Source organism: Bufo gargarizans, chromosome 6, assembly GCF_014858855.1.
Source record: "Bufo gargarizans isolate SCDJY-AF-19 chromosome 6, ASM1485885v1, whole genome shotgun sequence".
Classification (NCBI taxonomy): Eukaryota; Metazoa; Chordata; class Amphibia; order Anura; family Bufonidae; genus Bufo; species Bufo gargarizans.
Window position 1 is genome coordinate 121,650,348 of NC_058085.1, and position 26,884 is coordinate 121,677,231.

A 26,884-nucleotide genomic window follows, 5' to 3' on the forward strand; every position below is an offset into this window, starting at 1 on the left:
TTATCTGGTTTTAATACCGTTTGATATGAAATAAAGGCTGTTTGGGGACTTTGTGGTGTGTGTACCATTTTTAGTAGCAGGTTACATAACTGCAGTACATTGCTTGATGTCCAGGGGTGTAGGTCTAGCAGACATAAACCTGTCAAAGGCAAGGAAAAGCAGGCAGCACCGTAGGATTGCCTCCCGCCATAGAGAACGGCTGTAGTGTGTAGCAGCAGTGCCCCCGGGTACACTGTAGGTGTAGGGCAGCCGGCTCTCCCTCCTCTCCTCAGCACAGACACCACACTTTCAGGCTTCCCTCCCCCCGCCGCCATCTTATCGTGTGCATCCTCCTCCTCGGTTCTGTGTTCAGTGCGCCCTGGGGGCCTCGGCCTCCTCCCCTCACTCGAGGCTGCAGGAGGATGCCGGGCCCGAGGAGGAGTCATGAGCATGAAAGCCAGTGTGTGCCGCCCCAGGCACGACGACCCCTTGTCGGGGGAAGAGCCTCAGGAAAGCTCGGGGCTTGCGGGCCGGAGTAGGCCGCAGCCTGGAGAGCGGGGGCTGAAGAAGGCTCAGGCCGGCCTCAGTGATCCGTGCGGCAAGCTCGCTTGCGAAGCGGGGGCCCTGGCTGATAAAGGAGCTGGGGGAGCTGCCGGGGCGGCGGTGACCGGGGCCGGGGCAGCTACTACGGCCGCCACTGGGCAAGGCCAAGCCCCGGCCTCGAGTTCAACTTCCCCCGGTCCTCGCTGGAGACCGCCGTTGAGAGGGGGCGCCGGAGCCGGGGCCTGCCTCAAGCAGATCGTTATCCTGCAGCTGGACCTGATAGAACAGCAGCAGCACCGGATCCAGGAGCGGGAGCGGCAGATCGGGGAGCTCCGGGCCGAGAAGGACACGGTAAGGCGGGGACAGCGGCTGCTGCTAGCGGGGAGCAAGGAAATCGAGCCCGGAGACGGGGCCTGTGCAGAGGAGGGCGGGCGACTTGTATTGTATGCAGGAGCTGTGTACATAGAGTAGATGGGTTCATATGGACGTGTGCCCTGCAGCCGGATCACAGCATGGACAGTGCTGCCAGTATATACAGGGGCATCATAGATAGTGCTGCCACTATATGTACAGGGGCATCATAGACAGTGCTGCCACTATATGTACAGGGGCATCATAGACAGTGCTGCCACTATATGTGCATGGGCATTCTAGACAGGGCTGCCACTATATGTACCGGGGCATCCTAGACAGTGCTGCCACTATATGTACAGGGGCATCCTAGACAGGGCTGCCACTATATGTACAGGGGCATCCTAGACAGGGCTGCCACTATATGTACAGGGGCATCCTAGACAGGGCTGCCACTATATGTACAGGGGCATCCTAGACAGGGCTGCCACTATATGTACAGGGGCATCCTAGACAGGGCTGCCACTATATGTACAGGGGCATCCTAGACAGGGCTGTCACTATATGTACAGGGGCATCCTAGACAGGGCTGCCACTATATGTACAGGGGCATCCTAGACAGGGCTGCCACTATATGTACAGGGGCATCCTAGACAGGGCTGCCACTATATGTACAGGGGCATCCCAGACAGGGCTGCCACTATATGTACCGGGGCATCCCAGACAGGGCTGCCACTATATGTACCGGGGCATCCCAGACAGGGCTGCCACTATATGTACCGGGGCATCCCAGACAGGGCTGCCACTATATGTACCGGGGCATCCCAGACAGGGCTGCCACTATATGTACCGGGGCATCCCAGACAGGGCTGCCACTATATGTACCGGGGCATCCCAGACAGGGCTGCCACTATATGTACCGGGGCATCCCAGACAGGGCTGCCACTATATGTACCGGCGCATCCCAGACAGGGCTGCCACTATATGTACCGGCGCATCCCAGACAGGGCTGCCACTATATGTACCGGCGCATCCCAGACAGGGCTGCCACTATATGTACCGGCGCATCCCAGACAGGGCTGCCACTATATGTACCGGGGCATCCCAGACAGGGCTGCCACTATATGTACCGGGGCATCCCAGACAGGGCTGCCACTATATGTACCGGGGCATCCCAGACAGGGCTGCCACTATATGTACCGGGGCATCCCAGACAGGGCTGCCACTATATGTACCGGGGCATCCCAGACAGGGCTGCCACTATATGTACCGGGGCATCCCAGACAGGGCTGCCACTATATGTACCGGGGCATCCCAGACAGGGCTGCCACTATATGTACCGGGGCATCCCAGACAGGGCTGCCACTATATGTACCGGGGCATCCCAGACAGGGCTGCCAGTGTGTGTGTGTGTGTGTGTATATATATATATATATATATATATATATATATATATATATATATATATATATATATATACTGTATTCTGCTGTATACTCCTACTAGCTCTGCCTAGGGTGGAGGCGTAGTATAATATACAGAGATATATGCGCTGCAGGTGTCTACGGCATTATACATATACATCCTATTGGGGTCATTTCTTAAACTGGTGTAAAGTAGAACTGGATTGGTTGCTATGGGCAACATCTGGATGCCGCAGGGTGACATCTGGATGCCGCAGGCGTCCAAAGCAGTATACAGGTATGTCCTAGGATATGTCTAGAATACTAGCTGTATGGAAAGCATAATATTTATTTTATGCACTTATATAGCACTACTATATTCCGCAGCGCTTTACAGACATTAGCGTCACACTGTCCCCAATGGGGCTCACAATCTAAGGTCCCTATCAGTAAGTCTTCGGAGTACCCGGAGGAAACCCAAACAAACACGTGGAGAACATACAAACTCCATGCAGATGTTGCCCTTGGTCAGATTCGAACCTAGGACCCCAGCGCTGCAAGGCACCGTGCTGCCCATAATATATATATACACACAGACAGATATAACAGTATAGGTGTGTATGTAGTCAAACTACCTGGTCTACCCTCTGCTGCAGGTCCCAAGAGCATGGAGTATTATATATACCTGATGTGTAGTATAGAGGGAAATGCCATATAGCCAGGTAGGTGAATGTACCTGTGCTGTATACTGCACACATGCATACAGGGTGGTCATTGCCTCCCCTCCGCCTGCTCGGGGTGGACATGGTGGATGTCTCGGACTATAGAACATGTATAGTGTCTTCCCCTACAAGACAGTCCTGCTATACTGTGTGCATCTTGCGGCTAGACTAGGGGGAGGGAGAGAGTTTTTTTTTTTTTGGAAGAGAGAGGGAACTTGTGGAGAGAGGGACGCTTGTGAGGGGGGGGGGGGGATGTAGTGTAGCTGGTGCTTCCATGCTGTAATGCTGGGGAATCTGGCTCGCCAGCCCTCCATAGGAAGGACCCATGCAGGCTGAGGTAATGCCACCTCCCTCACCATCTCTTTCCAGCCCCCCCCCCCCCTCTTTTTTCCCTTTCTCTTTGCCCTCCCCCTTCTCTTACAACCCTCCACCCTATACACATTCATGAGAACCACACAAGACCATCATGGCGTTAGAGGAGGAGGAGGGGGGTGAAGGAAGCGGCGGTTTAAATGGGCTGCCATGGCAACGGGAAGGAGGATGGGATACTATGGATATAAGATTTGCTGGAATCACAGGGAGTCTCCAGATTGATTTATTTTATTAACACCCCCCATATCTAAACCCACCAAATCCTGAGGCTGAAGTAGTCAGCAGGCACAGTGATGGTTAATGGAGCCCGCAAGTCTGCAGGAGATTGTATATGCAAGAGGAAGGTCTGCCCCCTTAACCCCTGCACTGCCACAGGCTCTTGCAGATCAGTCTGCTGTAGGCCCCATTGGCTGTGGATCCCTAGCTCATAGTTAACCCTTGTATGGCCAGTCTTCTGCAGGGACCAGGAATGCAGTCTTGTACAGGGTTAAGTAGCTGCAGTGAGTTTTCTGTGTTCTCCCTCGTCTGCATATCATGGACTAGGGAACCATATTTGCAGGGACTCCCCCCCTCTACATGTTGTAGCGCCCCCCAGGCCTGTGGTGTGATTAGCACACATACAGTGATTTGGTGCAATGCAGACTGTATGTGGCCGCTGCTCTGTGTATGTCTGGAGTCTCCCCCCTCCCTATGACTCCCTCTCACTTTCGTACTTTCTCCACCCCCATTACAGACCGACCCCCCCCCCCCCACCCCCTTTTTAAAAAAAAAAAATTGGTTGTATCTACTCAACTTTAATGTGATTCCTAACTCACTTAACCCTTTGTAGACATGCGGCTGTTGAGAAGTCTCTGTGTATGTTCTGCTCTTGCTTCCATCTCTGCTCCTTGGCAATGACTGTTCCAATAAGACACGTTTTTCTCCTTCCCCAGCTCCTGGCCCGCATTGAGCGGATGGAAAGACGTATGCAGTTGGTCAGAAAGGACAGTGAGAAGGATAAGCAGCGCACGTCTCAAAGCTGTGAGTCGGCCGTCGACATGCCAGAGGGTCCCCTTCCAGAGAGCGCAGGGGGTGGGGAGTTCCCTCCAGAGGCCTCCCCTCAGTTGCCCGGCCTTACCCCAAAGCCCTTCTCCTATGGCAGAAATGCAAAAGGACACAAAAGGTTGGTGGAACTGGATCACCTCACCATTCTGTTCTTCCCAGAAAGCCCATAACCAGTCTGTATTAAAGGATAGATCAGGAATAAAAAGGAGTCAGTAATTTATGTCTCATTCACGTGTCCGTGGTAAGATGGTCAGAGATGCCATGAAAATAACAGTTTGGTCCGTGTGTCCGTTTATTGCTCTCCGTGTTATATCCGTGTTTCACAGACACTGTACAGCTGAAAATTTTATTTTCATAGTATCTCCTAACGGTCCAGGTCCATGAAACACGGGTGGCATCGGTGTCGCATGCATGTTCTTCACAGACCAACAGACTACAATGGGCGTGATGGAATCCGTGAACAGACTGTGCTAAAACACGGATATGAATTGGGTGTGTGTGCTGTCTGTGAACATGTACAGTACACTCGTGTGAATGAGGCATTAGTTAGTAACCTAGTGAAGGTACTGGCACCACTGATGGTTGCCAGGGACACCCTGAATTCAATCTTGCTTAGGGTATGTTCACACTCAGCAGATTTGTTGCAGAAAGTGCAGTGATTTTCCTGGTCATCTGAATGGACCTTGCTGAAACTCATGTGGTTGCAGCTGAATGGAAACGGTTTTTAGCTGCAGAAATTTGATCTGCCGCATGAGCATATAATTCAGTGATGGCTAACCTTGGCACTCCAGCTGTGGTAAAACTACAACTCCCAAGATGCCCCCCTTGCTTGGCAGCTCTCAGAACTCTATAGAAATAATTTGAGCATGCTGGGAGTCGTAGTTTCACCACAGCTGGAGTGCCAAGGTTAGCCATCACTGGCATATATTCTTAAAGGAGTTTTCCAGTCTTTTGAAATTGATGACCTGTTGTCAGATAGGTGATCACTAAGATATTGGTGGACACCCAAAACCCCCCACTAATCGGCTAATATCATTAGCCACCGACGCTGGAGCTAGAAGCACAAAGCTCTGTCAAAGGGCATCTCTCCGCAGATTTGTACCTATGACACTGGCATGTGCGCTTGGCAGCTGAAAACATTGACGTTGGACCCATGTTCACATGTGCCCACAATGCTGAGAAAAATACATAGGTGCAACCACTGCTCCCTCTGCACTTTAGGAGAAGTCAAGGCCAGGCATGATCACATTTACACTGCCTGGCCCTGTCGCCCAAAGAGAGCGGAGCCTCTAGGTGTAACGGCAACTCCCCCGTTGCTCCTAGAGGCTTATTTGCATTAGAGTTGTTGCGATACCAAATTTTTTATTCGGTTTCGATACCATGAAAAAGTATTGCGATATTCGATACCACGCAAAAAAAATAAACCAAAAAAGCCACGTGCATTCCGCATTTTATAAAATGCCGAATCGCGCAGTTTTTATTAATTTTTTTCTGTTCCGGCATTCACCACCTAGATTTTTTTTATATATATTTTAATAGTTTGGACTTTTCTGACGTGGCGATATGTAATATGTTTATTATTTATATATTTTATATGTGAAATTGGGAAAAGGGGGTGATTTATACTTAATATTTCGGTGTTTTTTTTTTTTTTACTTTTTATTTAATAACTATTTCCCCCCTTAGGGGCTAGAACCTGGGATCTTTCATCCCTTGTCCTATTCAGCCTGATAGATCTCTATCAGGGTGAATAGGACTTCACACTGTGCCTGCTGCTCTGTGCTTTGTGCACACAGCATCAGGGATGTTACCATGGCAGCCAGGGCTTCAGTAGCGTCCTGGCTGCCATGGTATCTGATCGGAGCCCCAGACTGGGGCTCCGATCAGGAGCTGCCACTGCACCACCAATGAGGGGGAGGGGAGAGGACCCTGTGGCCACTGCCACCAATGATTTTAATACTGGGGGGTTGAGAGGGGCCGGTGCACTGTGCCACCAATGATTTTAATGGGATGGGGGATTGAGGGGGAGCACACTGCACCACCAATGATAATTACCCCTTTATACAGGAGGCGGGTACTGGCAGATCAGCGGCAGTTAACCCCTTAGGTACCGCACCTGAGGGGTTAACTGCCGCTGATCGCAGCTCCTTCAGGGGCAGGGTGCCGGCAATGCGATTCTGCTGCCGGCACCCGCCTCCTGTATTGTGTTAAAGACTGACTACTTTTCCTGGGTCGAGACTAAGTATCAGGCTACACAGAGCGGCACCCAGCGATGTCCCAGCACTCACCATTAGTCCTGGGCGCCGCTCTGTTCGCCCGCAGTGCCCCATTACTGTCTCCTCTCCTGCTCCACATGCTGCTGATTACTATCGGAGCGATGGGAGGAGACATCAGCTTCACTAGTGGGCGTTCCTTCTCCCTGCGCTGCGATTGGACAGCGCTACAGCCAGGGAGAAGGAACGCCCACTAGTGAAGCTGATGTCTCCTCCCATCGCTCCGATAGTAATCAGCAGCATGTGGAGCAGGAGAGGAGATAGTAATGGGGCACTACGGGCGAACGGAGCGGCGCCCAGGACTAATGGTGAGTGCTGGGACATGCTGGGACATCGCTGGGCGCCGCTCTCTGTGTGGGAATAGTCCTATCATTGGTGGCTCAGTGCGCCCGCCCCTCTTCTGCCCCTCTCTTCTCATTGGTGGCGCAGTGCGCCCGCCCCTCTCTTCTCATTGGTGGCAGCGGCACAGGGGGAGGGAGACATTGCTTCCTTCTCCCCGTGCTGCTGAGAGAACATGAGCGCGGCGATAGCAGCAGAAGCGCAGCCCAGTATCGAAAAAACTGAAATCCTGGTATCGTATCGATTGGGTATTGAAATTTCGATACCCGCAACAACCCTAATTTGCATATATTAAAACATAATTATTCTCAGCCATGCAGGAACATATGAGCATGGGACCAACACAGACGCCTTCAGCTGCCAAGTCCACGTGCAACAGGTCAGCCAGTGTCATAGGTACAAATCTGCTGATAGACGCCCTTTGACAGAGCTTTGTGCTTCTGGCTGCTAATGACATCAGCTGATTGGTGAGTAGCGGCAGCGTGTGATCCGTATTTTTCAGAACAGCCAGCCCTGTGATAGAAATGCCTATTCTTGTCCACAACTGTGGCTAAGAATAGGACATGTTGTATCTTTTTTGCGGGGTCAGGGACTGTGTGCTGTATGCATCTTTTGCAGCCCCATTGAAATGAATGGGCCGGCGTGTGGCAGGTACATGAGCGCAGTGCTGGAGTAAGCGGCTCTGTCCACTACAGTGAATGGATCTGTGCAGTTCCAGCGCTTATCAGTTTTGGAGCAAATGAGCTGATTGGCGGGGGTGTCAGGAGTCAGAACCGCACCAATCTCTTATTGATGACATATCCTAGGGATGAGCCATCAATATGAAAATCTCAGATTTAAATGATGGTATATTGAAAAGTTATTACCGTATATATTCTTCCATGATCAGCGTGTGTTAAAGAAAAGCTTTAAGGCTGTAATGTCCTGAGTTTAACTCAAGTCCTACCTTCTAGGAAATCTGCTTTTGGCAGTACAGAACACAGGACTCCTGTTAAAAGACTGACTTCTGACCTTGCAAAGATGAAGGGCAAGATGTCAAGGTTGCCAGCAGAGGCAGAAGATGCAGAGCCTGGGGGTTCGGTGTCTGAGACAGGCTGTCGGAGAGAGCTGCGCAGCAAAGAGACTCCCGAAAAATCTCAATCTCCAGCGGATACTCCCCTGAGCTCCGCATGGACCAGCTCTGCGGCATCCTCATTAAAAGACGGTGAACCAAACCCTGGCGAGGTAGATTCTCTGCCCTACCTTGCCACCACGGACATGTACCTCTGCCGGTGGCATCAGCCGCCACCTTCACCGCTGAGAGAGCCCTCTCCGAAGAAAGAGGAGTGTGTGGCAAGTAAGAAGCAATTCCCTCTTTAATGTGTCTTCCAGTTTCCCAGGGATGGAGATGCGACTCCTTTCTTATGCTGTGCTACTGGAAACAACAGAGTCTATAATCCCTAAAAGAGTTGGGTCATGTTTAGTTTCAGCCACAGTGGGGTTCTGCAATTTGGATCATCCCTACTTGTCAGGCCTGTATTACTCTGGCTGAGGGTCGGCCAGATCATCTCTAACAAGCATTCGTGGGAATAAAAGTACCCCCAATTACCCGATAATCGGGCTTGTTCATCTGGTAATCGCATCTTTTATGGAGGCACCAAAATCGTTTGCCGGCAGTAGATTATGCTATCTAATCATGCTCTGCTGCTGGCAAATAATGATTCTGTATGAGGACAAATGATGGCATTATTGATCGTCCCTCCCCATACTGTGGAGGAGATTAGTGCTCTCCTTCACTGATGAGCAGGCGACTGTCAGGAAGGTTCATCTGCCAGTGTAATACAGCCCTTAATCAGTCTGACAGTAAGCAGATCAGAGTGTTCCCCTGCAGACACCTCCCCAGTGATCAGCTGTGATTTGTTGGAAATCTCAGCAGTGAGTGTTTGATTTCCCTGCAGCGCTGCCACAGGGGAAATAAAGCATTACAGATCCCATTCAGGTAAATAGGTTGTCTGTGCAGAACAGGTTAGGTCCTCCAGAGCTCTCCTTAGCTACGAAATGAGGATCCTGAACAGAGGACCCCTAGCTTCTATTAATTTCCTAATAGAATCTATGAAAAGGGGTTTTCTAAACTTGACAATCATGTTATAAGGGAAAATAATAAAATCTACACAACACCTAACCAACCCGAACTTCTGTGAAGAAATTGGGGTCTGGGTACCAAACATGCAGATTTTTCTCACGCCCGTGCAAAACACATTAAAACGCTTTGCACTCGTGCGGAAAAATCGCACATTTTACCGTGACGCACACGTTGCGGCTTATGCATGTTTCTGTTGCACTGAAAAACCGCAGTGTTATGCAGTACCAGCAAAGTGTAAGAGATTTTAAAAATCTTATGTACACTTTGCTTTTTAGTTCTGTGCGTAAACTCACCTGCTGTGTGAATTTTGAAATAAGCAGCAGATCCATTTTTTTGTGTGCTGATTTCACCCTTTTTAATGCAAGGGTGAGATCTGCAGCAAAACTGCTTCAAATCCATAGCTAAAAAAACAAACAAAAAACAAGGCTTCTTTCACACCTCCGGTGTGAAACTCTAGCATGGCTGTTCCGTCAGACAAGCGGAGAATCGGCCAGACACAAACCGCAGCATGCAGCTATTTGTGTCCAGCCAGTTCTCTGCTTGTTTACCGGAATGTGGATGGATCTCCGCCCGGACCCAATTATACTTAATGGGGCCGCCAGACATTCTATCCACATCCGGCAGTGCTGGATCCGGAGAATTACTGCAGGCTGTTCCAGCAGAGAATTCAACCAGAGGTGTGAAAGTAGCTTAACATGTGGATTTTAATGTGCAAACACACAGAAATCCTCATGGAAAGACGTTAGCCTTAAGCCTCATGCACACGGCTGTTGTTTGGGTCCGCATCAGTGGCTCGGATGCGGACCCATTCACTTCAATGGGGCCGCAAAAGATGCGGACAGCACTCCGTGTGCTGTCCGCATCCGTGGCTCCGTTCTGCAGGCCCACTAAAAAATATATAACATGTCCTATTCTTATCCGCTCTTTGAGGACAAGAATAGGCATTTATATTGCTGGCGCCTGTTCTGTTACGCAAATTGCGGAAGGCAACACGGGCGGCTTCAGTTTTTTGCGGATACGCGGTTTGCGGACCGCAAAAAAAACTGCACGGCCATGTGCATAAGGCCTTAAGATGAGGCGACACATAGCGTCTTTTTTTTTATTTATTTTTTCTGCAACCATTCCGCAGCGGATTCCTCTTGTCAATTTTTTATTTAACTGCAGATTTCACCACTATATGTTGAAGGGGTGGGATCCACAGTGAAACTCTGGCATTTCCACAACAGAATGAGAGTACCTTGAAGCTGTAAAACCTCAGCACACTGAATTTTCTGTGTGGTAAATTTCTGCTACACGTCAGTGCTTTTTTCAGAACACCCTCCACATGTACTGTAATTTGCTATGGAAGTCTGCAGCACATCTGCCACATCTGAATTCGCCTTAAGGGTTTGTTGCACTCTGTTGATTTTTCTTTCTTATTCAGCATCTAGAACAGGGATCAGCAATCTCTGGCACTCCAGCTGTTCTGAAACTACAACTCCCAGAATCCTCCTTTCACTTCCGTGGGAGTTAAAAGAACAGCCGAGTAAGTTTGCATGTTGGGAGTTGTAGTTTCACAGCAGCTGGAGTGCCGGTTGCTGATTCCTGGTCTAGAACAACTCTCTTGCAGTAGACGTCAAACAGAAGACATATGAAATGAATACATTTAAAGTAAGGACCACTTTGTAGCCATTTAAAGGTTGTTAGGGCTCAATAGGCAGTTCTCTGAGATACGGTTATCAGTCACTCCCTTACAAGCCTGGAGTATGCTGCCACGCCTGTAGTCTTGTGTGCACTTCTGATAATGGCAATGAATACAATTCCTCAGCTTCTCCTGTGCCTGAAGAGTTGTGGGTTAAGCACCGAGCAGTATCTGTGATATATGGTAGACGTGACATTTTTTTTATTGGTTCAGTAATGCTCTGGACACACGTGTATCATGGTCTTTGTTAGAAATAGGATCTACGACACAGTGCTTGATCCACTGCCTGGCAGGCACCAGAATGGGGCGACAGACAGAAAATAGCGCTAGGGCTGCGCGACACATAGGGCACAACTACACTGCAACATGTGTTGAGCGACATTTTGTCGCCCCAATGTCGCAAGACAATGTTTATGATAGTCTATGGTGTCACACTGCGACGCGACGGTTGCAGGAAAAATACATCTTAGAGGGATTTGTTGCTACTGTCGCAGTGCGACACCATAGACTATCATTACAAAAAATTGTTGAGCAACACATGTCGTCGTGTAGCCCTAGCCTAAATGCAGCGCTTTTTTCCCTGTCAAATATGACAGAACCTGCAGCAGGGCCTGACAATAAGATGTGAGCTTTGTTTTCCAGGTGCCCCAGCCTATTGACATTTTAAGTCGGTACTTAAATGATTTTCAGTACTGAATGTAAGTAGTAAACCTTAAAGGAGTATTTTGGTAGGTAAAAGTTATCCCCTATGCACAGGATGGGGGATAACTATCAGAACGTGGGGGTCTATCACTGGGACCTCTGCGGATCACGAGAACAAGGGCCCTGTACCCCCTACTGCTTCCCTGAAATGACCTGTGGATAGAGGATAGCTTTTACCTACCGGAATACCCCTTTAAAGTTGGGTTCACAAGTGACTGCTTTAGCTGCAGATTTGTTACGCATTTTCATGTGAAGCAAATCTGCAGCGTTGTACAGTACCAGCAAAGTGAGTGCACCTTCAGAAATTCTCAGTCACACATGTGGGTGAAGATTTGAAATCTGCAGCATGTCGGTTTATACTGTGGATTTCATTGTGGAAATAACTGCGTCTAATTGGCAGATTTTCTGCAGCAAAATCCACAGCATGTGAAGGCACCATTTGGTGCATTTATTTTTCTGCAGCAGATAAGCTGCAGCATTTCTGGTTCTAATCAGTCACTTGTGAATCCATCCTAAGGGCGGATGCCGTGCGTGGAATCCGCTGCGTGAAAGAGTTCCAAGCCCCGCTCCGGACAGCAGAGACACGGAGCATTATCAATCATGGTAATGCTCTGTGTCTGCTGTCCGGAGCAGGGCTTGGCTCTCTTTCACGCAGTAGATTACCCACATGGCTTCCGCTCATGTGAAAGAGCCCTAAGGGGTTTCTCTGGGGCTTACATAATTGACTTATCTTTAGGATAGATTATCAGTATTTGGTCTTGGGAATTTGACTTGCAGCACCCCTGCTGGTCAGCTATTTGTACAGGACCTGTGGCCCCCTTCAATGAGGCCAACAGGCTGAAGAATACTCTGCAGCCCCTTCCGACAGCTGATTTAGTAGGGATACCAGGAGTCGCCTATCCTGAAGATAAGCCATCGATACTTAAAGGGGTTGTCTAACATAATGAAAATCTCACATGCCCTGCAATAGCCAAAAAAATAAATAATAAGTTGTATTCGACTCTTTCTCAGTGCCATTCTCTGCAATGATGGTCTGGTCCTTCAGCTGCTGATTAACAGAGCGCAGTGATGACCTGCAGATGTACAGCATGTGACTGCTACAGCCAATCGGTGTCCTATGTGGTCTAACGTTGAGGACAGTGATTGGCTTGTAACAGTGATGTGCCGTACACATGCATGTCACTACCACTGTGACGTGCAGGTGTTAGGCCGCTGAGGACAATGATTGGCTGCAGCGGTCATGTGCCATACACCTGTGATTTACTGCTGCAGTTTGTAAACGATCAGTAGGAGGACGACAGGACCAGCACCACAAAGAATTGAGAAAGGGGTGAGTGTAATGTGATTTTATTTTTTGGCTTTTGGAGGGCTTGTCTGAGATTTTTTGTTGTCTCGGACAACCCTTTAAGTGCTCAAAAACCCCTTTAAAGCAAGCCTGTCCCCAGGAAATTCACTGGAAAAAATGTACATTTAAACCATATGCCAATTAGCAGGTAAGTGCACCAAGGGTGGGCTTAAGTCACTCTGTGCACCCTTGCTCCTCTGCCAACCCCTCCCTCTCCTTTGACACGACCAGGTTTCTGCATAGTCCTCTCGCCTGGACCTGTCAATCAAGAGCAGGAGGAGCGGGGGTGCACTTATCGACTCATTTGCATATGTATTAAGGTACATTTTCTCTAGAATGAAGCAGTGGATTGCTAAAGTGACAGGTGTCATTACATTTTGCTAAACTAGCCCTACAAGGCATTGAGCCGGGTTACATGATTGTTTCCATCTGCCAGTGATTTGTAGCTGGTCACACGTGTTACGTTAGTTAGTGGTGAGGGTTCCCATACGCGGTGTGGCCCGGCTGTGGGATCCGCATGTGGATTACACCTAATTACCGGGCTGTACCTGTACTTGAGTCGAAACAAAAGCAATTACATGTGCACCCTGGCAATTAGCATCTGGGCCGCACCCTAAAGCTATGGATAGGTCCGTATTGTGCAGTATATGCCTATTAGTAATAGTTCACGTTAGATGAAACTACCAGAATATTTATGGGTGACATTTTGCACCATGTTGTTGCTGCCCTTAGAAAACTGAAGGGCTCAAACAGTAGGGATGAGCTTTCTGGGGTGCTCAGTGCCGCTTCCAAAGTGAGGTGGATCCTGCTCTCTTCAATCCGTATTGATGATCGTTGCTTTAATTCTTAAATAACGCCATGTCTAACGAGGTCAGTCAAAATGACTGCAGTGTATGAAATGAAAGCTGGATTCATGTTTGCATGGCCACTGCAGTTTCTGGTTTACACCCTGTATTATTTCAGTAATTACTTCAGTAAATATTGGGCTTGTCGCTCCTGCTGATATGAATTAGATTAGGAGTTGAGCAGCTGAATTTTTTTTTATTTTGATCGGACCAGTCTGGATTGTGACTCCTATTGGGTGCTTGTATCTGTAGACATGTAAGGCAGCTGCCATACCGCTTCCTTGGTCTGTTGGTGAGAGATCCCTAGATAGACTGGTGAAACAGCGCCTCTAGTGGCTGAAATAGAAAAAAAGCCATCCGTTTGGATATTAGAATAGTTACCGTTGCCTTTTTCAGTGAGCAGCTTTGTCTCATTGTGGGAAATAAATGTAATGTAATGGGGGTAGTAACTGCATGCATGTGGTCTACAGTGCACTGATGCCTCATGACCTTTGCATTATTATTCCCAGTTCCTTCATGGAGAGAGCATCCAGTAGAACCTCTTCAGGACTTGAACGCATCAGACGTACCAGAGGTAAGATCTTTATACATACGAGTCAGTCACATACACTGTACAGGCTCAAGATAATAGGACTCATTAAAAATCCCATTCATTGCTGTGTATAAAAAACTGATAGTCACAGGTGCTTTTAAAGAGGACCTTTCACCTGGAAAAACATTGTGAACTAAGTATCATGACATATACAGCGGCGCCCAAGGATCTCACTGCACTTACTATTATCCCTGGGCGCCGCTCCGTTCTCCTGTTATGTCCTCCAGTATCTTCGCTCACTTGGTTATAGTAGGCGGAGACTTAGGGGACTTGGTTATAGTAGGCGGAGTCTGCCCTTGTTCTGCTGGGCGTCTCCTCCTAGGCTGTAGCGCTGGCCAATGGCAGCGCAGAGCTCGCAGCCTGGGAGTTTTTTTTTTTTTTCTACAGCATGGGAGAAGGAGACGCCCAGCAGAACAAGGGCAGACTCCGCCTACTATAACCAAGTGAGCGAAGATACCGGCGGGCACAGCGGCCGAACGGAGCGGCGCCCAGGGATAATAGTAAGTGCAGTGAGATCCCTGGGCGCCACTGTATATGTCATGTTACTTAGTTCAAAATGTTTTTCCAAGTGAAAGGTCCTCTTTAAATTGGTTATCCAGGCCCTATAATGACCCCCAGAATGTCCGGGCTCATCCTCTACAGCAGGCATGCTCAACCTGCGGCCCGCCAGCTGTTGCAAAACTATTAACTCCCAGCATGCCGGAATAGCCTACAGCAGGGCATGGTGGAAGTTGTAGTTTTACAACAGCTGGAGGGCCGCAGGTTGAGCATCCCTACTCTATAGCATACTTACCTGCTCCCTGGGAACCTGCAATGCTAGGGGGCTGGTCACCATCATGGCCTGCTAGAGGGACACCTGTGGCGGGGAGCGGGGTAAGTATGCTCTAGACGAGAGGCCCAGGCATTTTGGGGGCCATTATAGGGTTTGGATAACTCCTACAACTTTCTATTAGATGCTGTAATAAAAACCAGGCAGTAGCTTTTATCTGCACCCACATATGGCTCCTTCTGAACACCCATCCATACTGCCACATCAGAGCTACCCATATGTAAATGGGTGATGCAAAATTGTAGCACCTCATTTATAAGCATGCTCCATGGCAGTAACCCATATTACCGTTAATGGGGTACTAATCATGGCAAACTGGTTGAATACACTTTTGCTACCAATTACTTTTTAGAAAGCATGATGAACAGTAAACAGGTTTACCTCACAGAAGAAAATGGGATTGCTGTGATTTAGATGACATTTGGGAAACCTCCTCCACATCCTGTGCTCTCTCGTTCTAGAATCTGGACGATGCAGTGTTTGCAAAGAGACATGCCAAGTTAGAGCTAGATGAAAAGAGGAGAAAAAGGTGAGGACTGTTGATTTTTCACTCATGCCATAGGCATCTTGGTGGCCTCCTGTTAATTCTTTCATACGCTTCCATTAGGTGGGACATTCAGAGGATTCGTGAGCAGCGAATCTTGCAGCGACTGCAGCTGAGGATGTACAAGAAAAAGGGGAATCAAGAGAGTGAGCCTGAGGTCACCTCCTTCTTTCCAGAACCTGATGATGGTAGGTCTGGCTTGGTCGGTGCTTTCATTGCCCTGAATAGGTAGAATTGTGGCCTGGCTTACTTTAGAATGGCTTTTACGGTTTTGTGGGTGATACTGTTGCTTACCCATTGGTGGTCAGTTTGATAACCACATGTCTGTGTAGATTCTGGCTATTTCACAGCTACGTGTGAACCCAGCCTGATTCATACAATTGTTTCCTATGGTTGTGCTCATCCGTGGGCTCCCACTGTAGCGAATTTTCAGTGGCCGTATTCTTTGACTTGACTCGATCATGCTGCATAGTAAAAAACCGAGCTCATCTACACTTTAGTCCTGCTTATTCTGTAATGCCCGGGTCCCACTCCAACCTTGTGTCCTCAGTAGGAAAAAAATAAATAAATGTAGGCTCGTTTCAGCATAGAATCATAATTGAGGATGCCAGAAGCCTCTGAAACATGTACGCATTTCCATGTAGCTGTGGGTTGGAAAGTTAGTTCATTTGCAGTCCAGTTGCAGAACTTGAAGCTCAGTCCCCCGAACGGAGCTTGAAGTTGAGCATGCACATTGCCGCGCTGTTCATCCTCTATGGGACTGCTGAAAATAGCTGAGCGCCGTACTTGGCTATTTCTGGCAGTCCCTAGAGAGTGACTGGATCGGCCACGTGCAAGAGCGATTTCTCCACCCTGAATTAACTACTTTTTCTTCTTTACAGTGGAGTCTGTAATGATCACCCCCTACCTCCCCGTTGTGGCATTTGGACGGTCCTTGCCGAAAATTGCCCCACAGTAAGTATATAATTTAATATGGAACGAAACACATTTTATTTTTGGATATGCGCAGCTGCAGTCAGAGATCAGCGCTCAGGACTGAGGCTTTCCAGACACGTTAAGTTAGTTTCCGGGACATCCTCGGGTGCATCTATAAGGTGGCCTCCTGCAGCTAGGACTGCAGTGCAAGGCAGGGTCCCTCTACGCTGTCTGGCCAGAATGCATTTTCTGCCAGGCCTTTATTACAAAAGTAATGATCTGTATGGGGTGCTGCTTGCAGTTAAGGGGGAGATTCCCAAAAACATGTCACCGTACATAGATCATACTAGTGCATTTGATGATACAATATAAGGAAAGGTTCTCAGTTCTGTCTTTGTTGCAGGTTTGCTTACCTTGGCTTTACTTTTCCCTACAGGAGTTTTGAGCTCCCCTGGCTAGATGATCGGAGTCGATGTCGTATTGAAATGCAGAAAAAGCAGACTCCACATAGGACATCTCGTAAATAGGCTGGGAACACTTGTCTTGTGACAACCTATAAATACAGAGTAAAATGCATTGCAGGTTGATGTATACGAAATCCAAGGGGTTTATGCTGCCTTTCTCTTTAACCTCAAGTGTGGCCTCCAATGTATATCGGACCCCACTGGCTTTGAAGTTGTTCACTTTCAAAGAATCAGATCGCTTTTTTTTTTTTTTTTTTTTGTGGTCTTGATCAAGTTCCAAACTGGACATTTATTGTAAATGGAGCAGACCTGCTGTCACCGTCTTGTTTGAGTTCATAAACGCCATGGCTTATCTGTACAATATGCTGCATGATCTCTGCAGAGCATCAGATTTCCCGCCCATTTCAATGTCAAGCTTCACTTACCGTGCATTTCCATACAGGCTCCATCTTTAAACTGACAATAGGAATTCTGTAGACAGAAGAGGTACTTCATGTGCTGGAATAATCAATCCATTAAAACCTCCAATTGATTTTACATGATGCCAGATTTAATACATTGTGTGTTCCCATTAAGGGCTGTTTCACACGAGCAGATGCCGTGCGTGGCATCCGCTCCGTGAAAGACAGCCATAACCCGATGCAGACTTCAGAGGCATGGAGCATTAACATGACTGATAATGCTCCGTGCCACTCTGTGATCTCTTTACTACGAAATCACAGTGACAACTTTATCTCACTGTGATTTCGTAGTAAAGAGAGAGGCACGGAGCATTATCAATCATGTTAATGCTCTGTGCCTCTGAAGTCTGCATCGGGTTTTGGCTGTCTTTCACGGAGCGGATGCCACACACGGCATCCGCTCGTGTGAAACAGCCCTAAAGGGCATCCAGGACTTTAAAGGGAACCTGTCACCTGGATTTTGTGTATAGAGCAGAGGACATGGGTTGCTAGATGGCCGCTAGCACATCCGCAATACCCAGTCCCCTTAGCTCTGTGTGCTTTTATTGTGTAATAAAAACGATTTAATACATATGCAAATTAACCTGAGATGAGTCCAGCGTGAAGGAGCCCAGCACCGCCCCGCATCCTCCGAATCTCCTCCTTGCTCCCTGACGTCAGAAAGCTAGAGCGCCGTAATCTCGCGATGCATGAGCTAGCACATGCGTATTGTCCTCATGGTGTTCCTTCCCTGTGCTGGCATCAGCCTCAGGGAAGGAACTGCGCATGCGCTAGCTCGCGCACCGCGAGATTACGGCGCTCTAGCTTTATGACGTCGGGGAGCAAGGAGTAGATTCTTAGGATGTGGGCGGTGCTGGGCTCCTTCAGGCTGGACTCATCTTGGGTTAATTTGCATATGTATCAAATCAGTTTTTTTACACAATAAAAACACAGAGCTATGGGGACTGGGTATTGCGGATGTGCTAGCGGCCATCTAGCAACCTCAGCTCTATACACAAAATCCTGGTTAAAATGTATGACCTATCCTCAAATAGGCCATCAATATCTGATCAATGTCCGTCTGACACCCCCAACAATCAACTTTTTCAGTGTAGCTCGGGCTCTGAGACTACACAGCTCTATCTGTTGTGTAGAGTATGTATCTGGTTACTGCAACACTATTTACTTCAATGGGAGCAGTTCTGCAGTTACAAGCTCTGCCCACTACATGGATTGATGGGTGGAGTTGTGGAGTTTCCATTTCCAGCGCTATTTTGAAACGGCTAATATCCTGCCTCTCCATTAAATTTTCTACAACTGTGTCTCCAAACTTGTCTCACAAACCTGTCACTCGCTCCCACCACATATTAAAAAGCTGCAGTATTAAAGGGCATCTGTCAGCAGATTTGTACCTATGTACTGGCTGACCTGTGGCATGTGCGCTTGGATGCTGAAGGCATCTGTGTGGGTCATGTTCATTTATGCCTGCAATGCTGAAAAAAATGGACATTGTCGTTACACCTAGAGACTCTTTCTCTTTGATTGACAGGGCCAGGCAGGGAAGACATCATCATGCCTGACTGCATCAATCACAGTGGAGAGGGTACGGCAGTTGCAGAGAGCTGAGCCTTTAGGTGTAATGGCAACTCCCCCATTGCTCCTAGAGGCTTATTTACATATATTAAGACATCACTTTTCTCAGCAATGCGGACACATATGAACATGGGACCAACACAGATGTCTTCAGCTGCCAAGAGGACATGTAACAGGTCAGCCAGTGTCCTAGGCACAAATCTGCTGACAGATGCCCTTAACAGAAATTTCTGTTATTGTGGACCTCCTGTATGTTACAAAATTGTCTATCATCAAAAACAGATTGGTATTCCTATTACTGCTACTTCTCTATTTCTCTGCAGTACTCTTCCTCCTGGCCTATTGTCCCCTTATAGAACAGCTCCCTCTACCTGTGATCTGTGGCATATATCTTGAGTACTTATCTCCCCTGCTTTATATGTATAGAATAGTATGAAATGTCTCCCATCTCTTTGTGTCTTCTACAGTCAGTATATTTCCACCTTTTGGTTCCCTGCAATTTCAAGTCAAATAAGCAGTGGTCTTTAGCAGTCAGAATTGTTTTTTTCATGTTGTGCGCATGCATCTAGTGGGAACAGCCATTTTGTATTTAAAGGGCTGGTATCCAGTCAATCAATTTATTTTATTTTTTTATAAAGTCACATCAGAGTCCAAGTTTGAGGGATCCTTTTTGGAAACCTTTTCTTTAAACCCAAGGGAGAAACCGATACAGACGCAAATCGGTTTGATGGTGTTAAACCAGCATGAGTACAAAATGGCTGCTTCTATGCTTGAATGTAGAAAATGATTACTAGCCGAAGAAGGAAGTCCCTTGGCCTACAACAAAGAAGATAAAAACTCCTCTCCAATATGTAATGGGCAAATGATCTGAAGTGGTCTTTACCTAAAAATTGTCAGTTCAAGAAAGCGACAACCATGGCTGCTTCCCACCTGCACGACAGGAGCACTGTGAAAGGAACCATCGTCGCCTGTCGTTCTCTGCCAGCGGGGCCTGCATTGCATTGATCTCAAGAGATCGAGGTGTTGCCTGAACTCTGTCCTCACAGTGCAAAAACAGTTTACATTTTCACAAACTCTTCACCTTTCTCACAGTTCAAATTTCTTTTTTTTCTAATGTGTAAAATATTATGTTTCTGTGTAAATATTTTAAAATGAGTAATGTCTTGGGAGAAATTGTCCTTTTTTTTTTTCTTGTCTTTGTAAATAAAGCTTGGGGCAATTAAATTTGAGTATTTTCCAGGTTAGATCACAGTGTTTAAGGGAGGGTTGTGGGATAAGTTACAGGCTTGTTATGTTTTGAGCATTGAGAACCTTCATTTCCTTCAAAAAAATTTCTTTTGTAACAATAAAACTGGAAAACTTGTTTTGGGGAATATTTCCCTCGTAACAGTTTTGTCTTGTATTATAGTTTATAGCCACAATTCTTATTTTTTTATTTCACTCCCTGCAGGTGTTAAAGGAGCACTAAATACAATGCACATATATAATTGAACCTATTAATTCATTTAACCCCTTAGTGACCAATACATGTTTTTACAGCGGTCACTAAAGGGCCTTAGGCGAGGCTGCTGGCTTTTACAAAAAGTAAGGACAACTATTTCTATAAACTGTTATCAAGGAAAAGATATTGGTGACCTACCATGAGTAGGGATGAGCGAATCGACTTTGGATGAAACATCCAAAGTCTATTTGCATAAAACTTTGTTCTAATGCTGTACGGAGCACAGTATCAGATTGTGGGGATCCAATTCCTGGCACCCCCGCTGATCAGCTGCTAGAAGAGACTGATGCCCTCACCAGAGCTCCAGTGAGCGCTCTGGCCTCCTCACGGCTTACCGAGCACAGCGCCGTACATTGTATAGTGGCTGTGCTTGGTGTTTCAGCTCAGTCCCATTCACTTGAATGGGACTGAGCTGCCCCTAGGCCACATGACCAATGTACAGTGATGTCTTCAAACAGCTGATTAGCGGGGGTGCCTGGCCTCGGACCCACACAGATCTGATTTGATAACCTATCCTGAGAATAGGCTATTAGTATCAAATTCCCAGATAAACCCTTTAAAGGGGTATTCCAATATTGATTGCCTATCCTCAGGACAGGCTATCCATATCTGATCAGTTATTCCTGAGTACCTTCAGAACTATACAGCTCTGTCCACTGAGTAGTGGGATGGTGCTGGTTAGTACAGCGCTGCTTCCTTTTACTTCAGGAGACGCAGTAGCCAGCAACGTCCTCTACAAAGTAGACGAAGCTGTGTAAAGACAACACCAACCTCTGGCACTGACGATTAGCGGTGGTGACCGGTCTCAGACCCCCGCCAATTGGATATCAATGACCTATCCTGAGGATAGGCCATCAATTTTAAAATCTTTGAATACCCCTTTTTCCAAACGCCCCCCCCCCCCTTTCAGCGGCACTACAGGAAGATACCCCGCCTTCCCAGGGACAGGAAACAACGTGGAGATCTTTAAATACTCCCCTTACCTGCTCCAGCAGTTTCCTGTCCCTCTTGGACTAGCGTGGAGTTCACTGGTGGGGGTTCGTTTGTCCCTACAGAAAGATCGCCGGCAGTTCGGATAGGGGAGCAGCATCGCGGGACTGCGGTGCGGTTCTCCCTGTCTCCCAGGCGCAAGTACTGCACTGGATAAGGGACTTTACCTCTCCCTTCTTAACAGACTAGACAGACCCCTTTATTAAACAAGCTTTCTGACATATCTATAGGTCAGGGAAGCTCAGAAGTCCGCCGAATCTCAGCGAGTCAAAAAAATGCTCCATTTGTAAAAAAAAGCCTTACCGTCAGGTCATAAGAAACCCCTTTGTTCAAAATGTTTGGAGAAAATTGTTTCGGAAGAGTCCTCTTCCTTATTGGACAATATTAGAAATATTATTAAAGAGGAAGTAAGCAGCGCTGTGGATCAACTACTAGCCACCACGTCCCAGAAACCTTCTACTTCCATGACCGAGATGTGAGCTACTTTAGAGTCGAAATATCAGGAAGAGGATTTAGATGAAGGGGAGCTCCCCCTCGGAGTCTGAGCATCTTTCCTCTGAAGACGAATCCGGGAAGCCTCTCTGTTCCATAGAGGACACCGAAGCATTATTGAAAACCATTAGAGCAACCCTAAACTTAGAGGAGTCTAAACAATCCAAAACTATACAGGATGTGATGTTTAAGGGCTTAGGAGAAAAAAGGAAAAGGGTGTTTCCCCTCCACTCTAATATTATAAAATTAATTAATAAGGAATGGACCGATCTGGAAAAAAGACCGAGCGTATCTAGGGTCCTGAAAAGAAAATATCGCTTTTCAGAGGAAGATACGTCCTTTTGGGACAAATGTCCTAGAGTGGATGCCCCGGTAGCAAAAAAAAAGAAATAAAAAAAATCGGCTTTACCCTTTGAGGATTTGGGTCTCCTATAGGACCCGATGGATAAGAGAAGCAAGGCTCTACCAAAAAAGTCATGGGAGGCTTCCATGTCCATCATTAGACCTAGCGTAGCCTGAACCTATACAGCCAGGTCCATGTCTATCTGGTTAAACCAGTTAGAAGAACACCTAGTAACAGAAACCCCTAGAGAGGCTATTTTAGCATCTCTGCCAGTTCTTAAGCAGGCGGCAACATTTTTGGCCGACGCTTCGGTCGACTCTATAAAACTAGCAGCCAGATCAGCGGCCCTCTCAAATTCCACCAGAAGGGTGGTGTGGCTTAGGTCCTGGTCAGGTGATGCGGCATCTAAAAACAAGCTCTGCTGCATCCCCTGCAAAGGTGATAGGGTGTCCGGGACAGTTCTGGACAACATCCTAGAAAAGGCCACAGACAAAAAGAAGGGCTTTCCCTCTGAACAAAGAAATTTTCGTCAAAGACGATTTTTTCCTACATCTAGGGGCAGACAAGACCAGAAAAGAAAAGATTTTTCTCCCCGGTGGCGTTCGGGAAGAGGTCGAGGTTTTTTATTCAACCCCTCAGACTCCTCCCAAAAGTCATCAAAACAATGACGCCAGAAGCAGGGTAGGAGGAAGACTAAAATACTTCCTTCCAGCCTGGGAGAATATTTCCAACTCCCCTTGGGTGTTGGATGTAGTCTCATCAGGCCTAAAGTTGGAATTTTCCTCTCTTCCCCAGGAGGTGTTCCACATCACCAAAAAAAAACAATCCAGTTCAAGCGTTAATTCTAGATCAGATAAAGATCCTTTTACAAAAGGAAGCTATAGTGTCAGTTCCCCCAGAAGAACAGGGAACAAGTTTTTATTGTCCTATATTTCTAGTCAAAAAAACCAAACGGCTCATACAGAGCCATTATAAACTTAAAAGGACTGAACCAACATCTACTTTACAAACGATTCAAGATGGAGAGCATAAAATCCACAATAAGTCTATTACAAAAAAAAAATCTTTATGGCAACCCTAGACCTCACCGACGCGTACTACCATATTCCAATCTGCAGAGAACATCAGAAATTCCTCAGAATTGCAGTACAACAAAATTCAGTGGTACACCATTATCAATTCCAAGTACTTCCTTTTGGCATTACGTCAGCACCAAGAGTCTTCTCCAAAGTGATGGCAGAGGTGATAGCAGACCTTCATCTAAAAGGCATATTAGTTGTGCCTTACTTAGACGACTTCCTAATAGCAGCAGGATCAGAGTCTTCTATTAGAACAGATAGAGTTAGTGAAGCAAAGCCTAACGAATCTGGGGTGGCTAATAAATCTAGAAAAGTCAGACCTCCGGGCCGAAAAAAAAAAAGATCTTTTTAGGAATGCTGCTGGACTCAGGTCTCATGAGGAGCTTCCTCCCACAGGAGAAAATTCTAACTATCAAGCAGGAATTTACTCTATTCCGCAGCAGATCAAGAGTGACAATCAGGTCAATAATGAAGATCTTGGGTCTGATGTCCCCAACTATCCCAGCAGTGAAGTGGGCTCAGGCTTACTCGCGAACCCTTCAGTCTTTCATTCTCAGAAGGTGGAACAAGAGCATAGCTTCACTAGAGCTGAAGGTAAAAGTCCCTCAGTTTTCACTCCCCAGGGGACGCGAGGGAGGCCTTGGAGTCTGATGCGGTGTTCTCGGACATGTTTCCCCCACCTTCCCAGAGATCGATGGCATCGACCAGAGGGAGAGGATCCAGACAGCAACAGGGTCGTTTGGTCCCAGGACCTATGGGATCGGAGGAGCGGGAGGCGAATTCCAGTGGAAAGCAGAGGCCTTAAAGGGACTCTATAGCTCGGCTAAACGCCGTTGAATCGATCACGTGAGATGGCAAAAGACTTCTAGTTCATTAACGTTCTGATGTGTTAATAACTGTTATGTCATTAAGTAAGGGCTGGAGGGTGAGGAGCATGGGCGAGATTGCTTTTTGTTTTCAGGTAGTGACAGCAGCTACTCGATAACATGCGCGAAAAAAGCGAAGTTAGCAGATATGATGTTAATGTTGTAGGGATGGGAGTTGGAAAGGGGGGCGGGGGGAGGGGGGAGGGCTGCACTACTCTGGGACGGGTTGAATCTGGGATGACCAGGCGATACTATGTGAGGTACTGTTGCTATCTGTTTTGGGATGGCTCTCCTGCAGAGATCTATAGTACCAATCCACTATGAGAGTTGCCACATGGAATGTTAAGGGTCTTAGATCCCCCTCGAAGCGCATGGCGGTGCTACGCCATCTTAAGAAACTCAAAATTGATGTAGCGTTTCTGCAGGAGACCCATCTTGAAGAAGCGGATTTTTGGAGGATGCAGAGATTGTGGGTGGGACAAGTGGTAGGGTCCTCCTCTGAGGGCAGAAAGGCGGGTGTGATTGTTTTATTGCACAAACGCCTGCAGTATGAGATTCAGTCCACATTGACGGATGATCTCGGGAGGTGGTTGCGCATATGTATAGATTCGCCCGCAGGCCAGCTGGTCATCCACAATGTCTATGCCCCCAATACAGCACAGAAGACGTTCTATGACAGGTTGGAAGGGAATATCCTGAAGGAGGATTCCCAAATGATACTGGTAACAGGGGACTTTAATAGGGTGCATAATGAGCAGGAAGATAGGAGACGAGAGACTCCTGGACCTATTGGCAACCAGAAGTGCGCTCAGACCCTACTCCCGCTGTTACAGAGCACGGGGCTACTAGATGTATGGCGTTATTACCATCCAGTGGATCGAGAGTTCACACATTTCTCGCATGCTCAGGGGTCATGGTCACGGATTGACTATTTTCTAGCATCATCGAGACTTCTGTCAAAAGTCAGGATGGTTGAGATTTCTGACTTGCTAATCTCTGACCATGCCCCAGTGATCATGGAAATGATGGACTCAGTCCCTAGGGGACAGGAGTTTGTTTGGAGACTCCCTCAACATTTGTCTAGTGACAAAGAGTTCGCAGACAGAGTAAGAGGCTGGTGGTGGGAATACTCACAGGATAATGCGGAACATACATCGAATCCAGCTCTTTTTTGGGATGCGGCCAAAGCCGTGCTGAGGGGCCGTATAATGTCCTACACGATAGGGAAAAAAAAGGAGGCGAAGTCTAAATACGAGGAGTCCATCATGCAGGTTCGGGAGGCATACACCAACTTTTTACATACCCCCACGGAGGTTAACAAGTTGTTATGGGTAACTGCCAAGCATAACTTTGACTATTGCGTTGAGAGACAGGAGAAATGGTTTGGTGACTATCAGAAGGCGAAATTTTTTAGGCATGGGAACAAGGCAGGGAGATTACTGGCCAACTTAACCCGACCATTTGCCAGGCAGCCTCCAATACACCCTTTGAAGGACAATTTGGGGAGACTTTGCACCCAACCGAAGGAAATAGTGGATGCATTAGGGGACTTCTTCCAAACTTTGTATACCAGCGACCACTTTGACGTTCAGGGAGCTAGAGACATACTAACAAGGGTAGAACTACCACAGCTCTCAGGTGAGGTGTTGGAGACGTTGAACCGGGAGGTAGACGAGGAAGAAGTGAGATTGACAATTAAATCCCTGGCGAATTGTAAGGCACCGGGCCCTGACGGGTTCCCAGCTGAATTTTATAAAGCAATTCACCAGGAATTATCCCCGACTTTGACTGCCTTATTTAACGCCATCTTGAAAGGTGGCAGCCTACCGGACACGGGCAAACTGGCCTATATAAAAATACTTCCAAAACCGGGCAGAGATTTAACTCAGCCAGGCTCGTATAGACCGATATCGTTAATCAACCAGGAAATCAAGATCTTATCCAAGATCCTAGCTAACAGGCTAGCTAATTGTGTGGCAGACTTGATAGGTCCTCACCAAGTGGGGTTTATGAAGGGGAGGTCAGCGGTGACCAATATCCGGAAGGTTTTGGCAGTTCTAGGTAGGGACAAGAAGGATATACAGGGTTACGCACCGGCGTTATTGGCAATCGATGCCGAAAAGGCATTCGACAACGTGAGCTGGCAGTGGTTGGATATGGTATTGGATAGGGTCAACATCAAGGGCAACTTCAGAAACTACCTAAGAGCTATATATGAGAATCCCCTAGCAAAAGTGTATGTACCGGGCTTCCTGTCAGGAAACATCAAACTTAGTAAGGGCACGCGACAAGGGTGCCCCCTATCTCCCCTGCTCTTTAACCTGGCAGTGGAGCCCTTAGCTAGACTGATGATACAATCTGACATGTATGAGGGGATCAAAGTGGGTACTCAGGAGCTGAAAGTGAGTTGCTTTGCGGATGATATCCTGATTTACCTAGGAGCACCGGAGCGTCAGCTAGATCGGGTGATGGAGGCGTTAATTAAGTATGGGAGAGTGATGGGCTATAAAATTAA

The 26,884-nt window shown here is 47.5% G+C and overlaps 1 protein-coding gene across 1 annotated transcript; it reads left to right on the forward strand.

Annotated features, from left to right (window-relative positions):
• Positions 1 to 283: 283 nt before the first annotated feature.
• Positions 284 to 17,672, forward strand: MSL1 (MSL complex subunit 1). The gene is made up of 8 exons (XM_044297162.1): positions 284 to 873; positions 4,303 to 4,532; positions 7,980 to 8,362; positions 14,231 to 14,295; positions 15,604 to 15,671; positions 15,750 to 15,874; positions 16,568 to 16,640; positions 17,038 to 17,672. Exons 1-8 carry the CDS (start codon positions 424 to 426, stop codon positions 17,126 to 17,128), a joined length of 1,485 nt encoding a protein of 494 aa, XP_044153097.1. The 5' UTR covers positions 284 to 423; the 3' UTR covers positions 17,129 to 17,672.
• Positions 17,673 to 26,884: the final 9,212 nt, after the last annotated feature.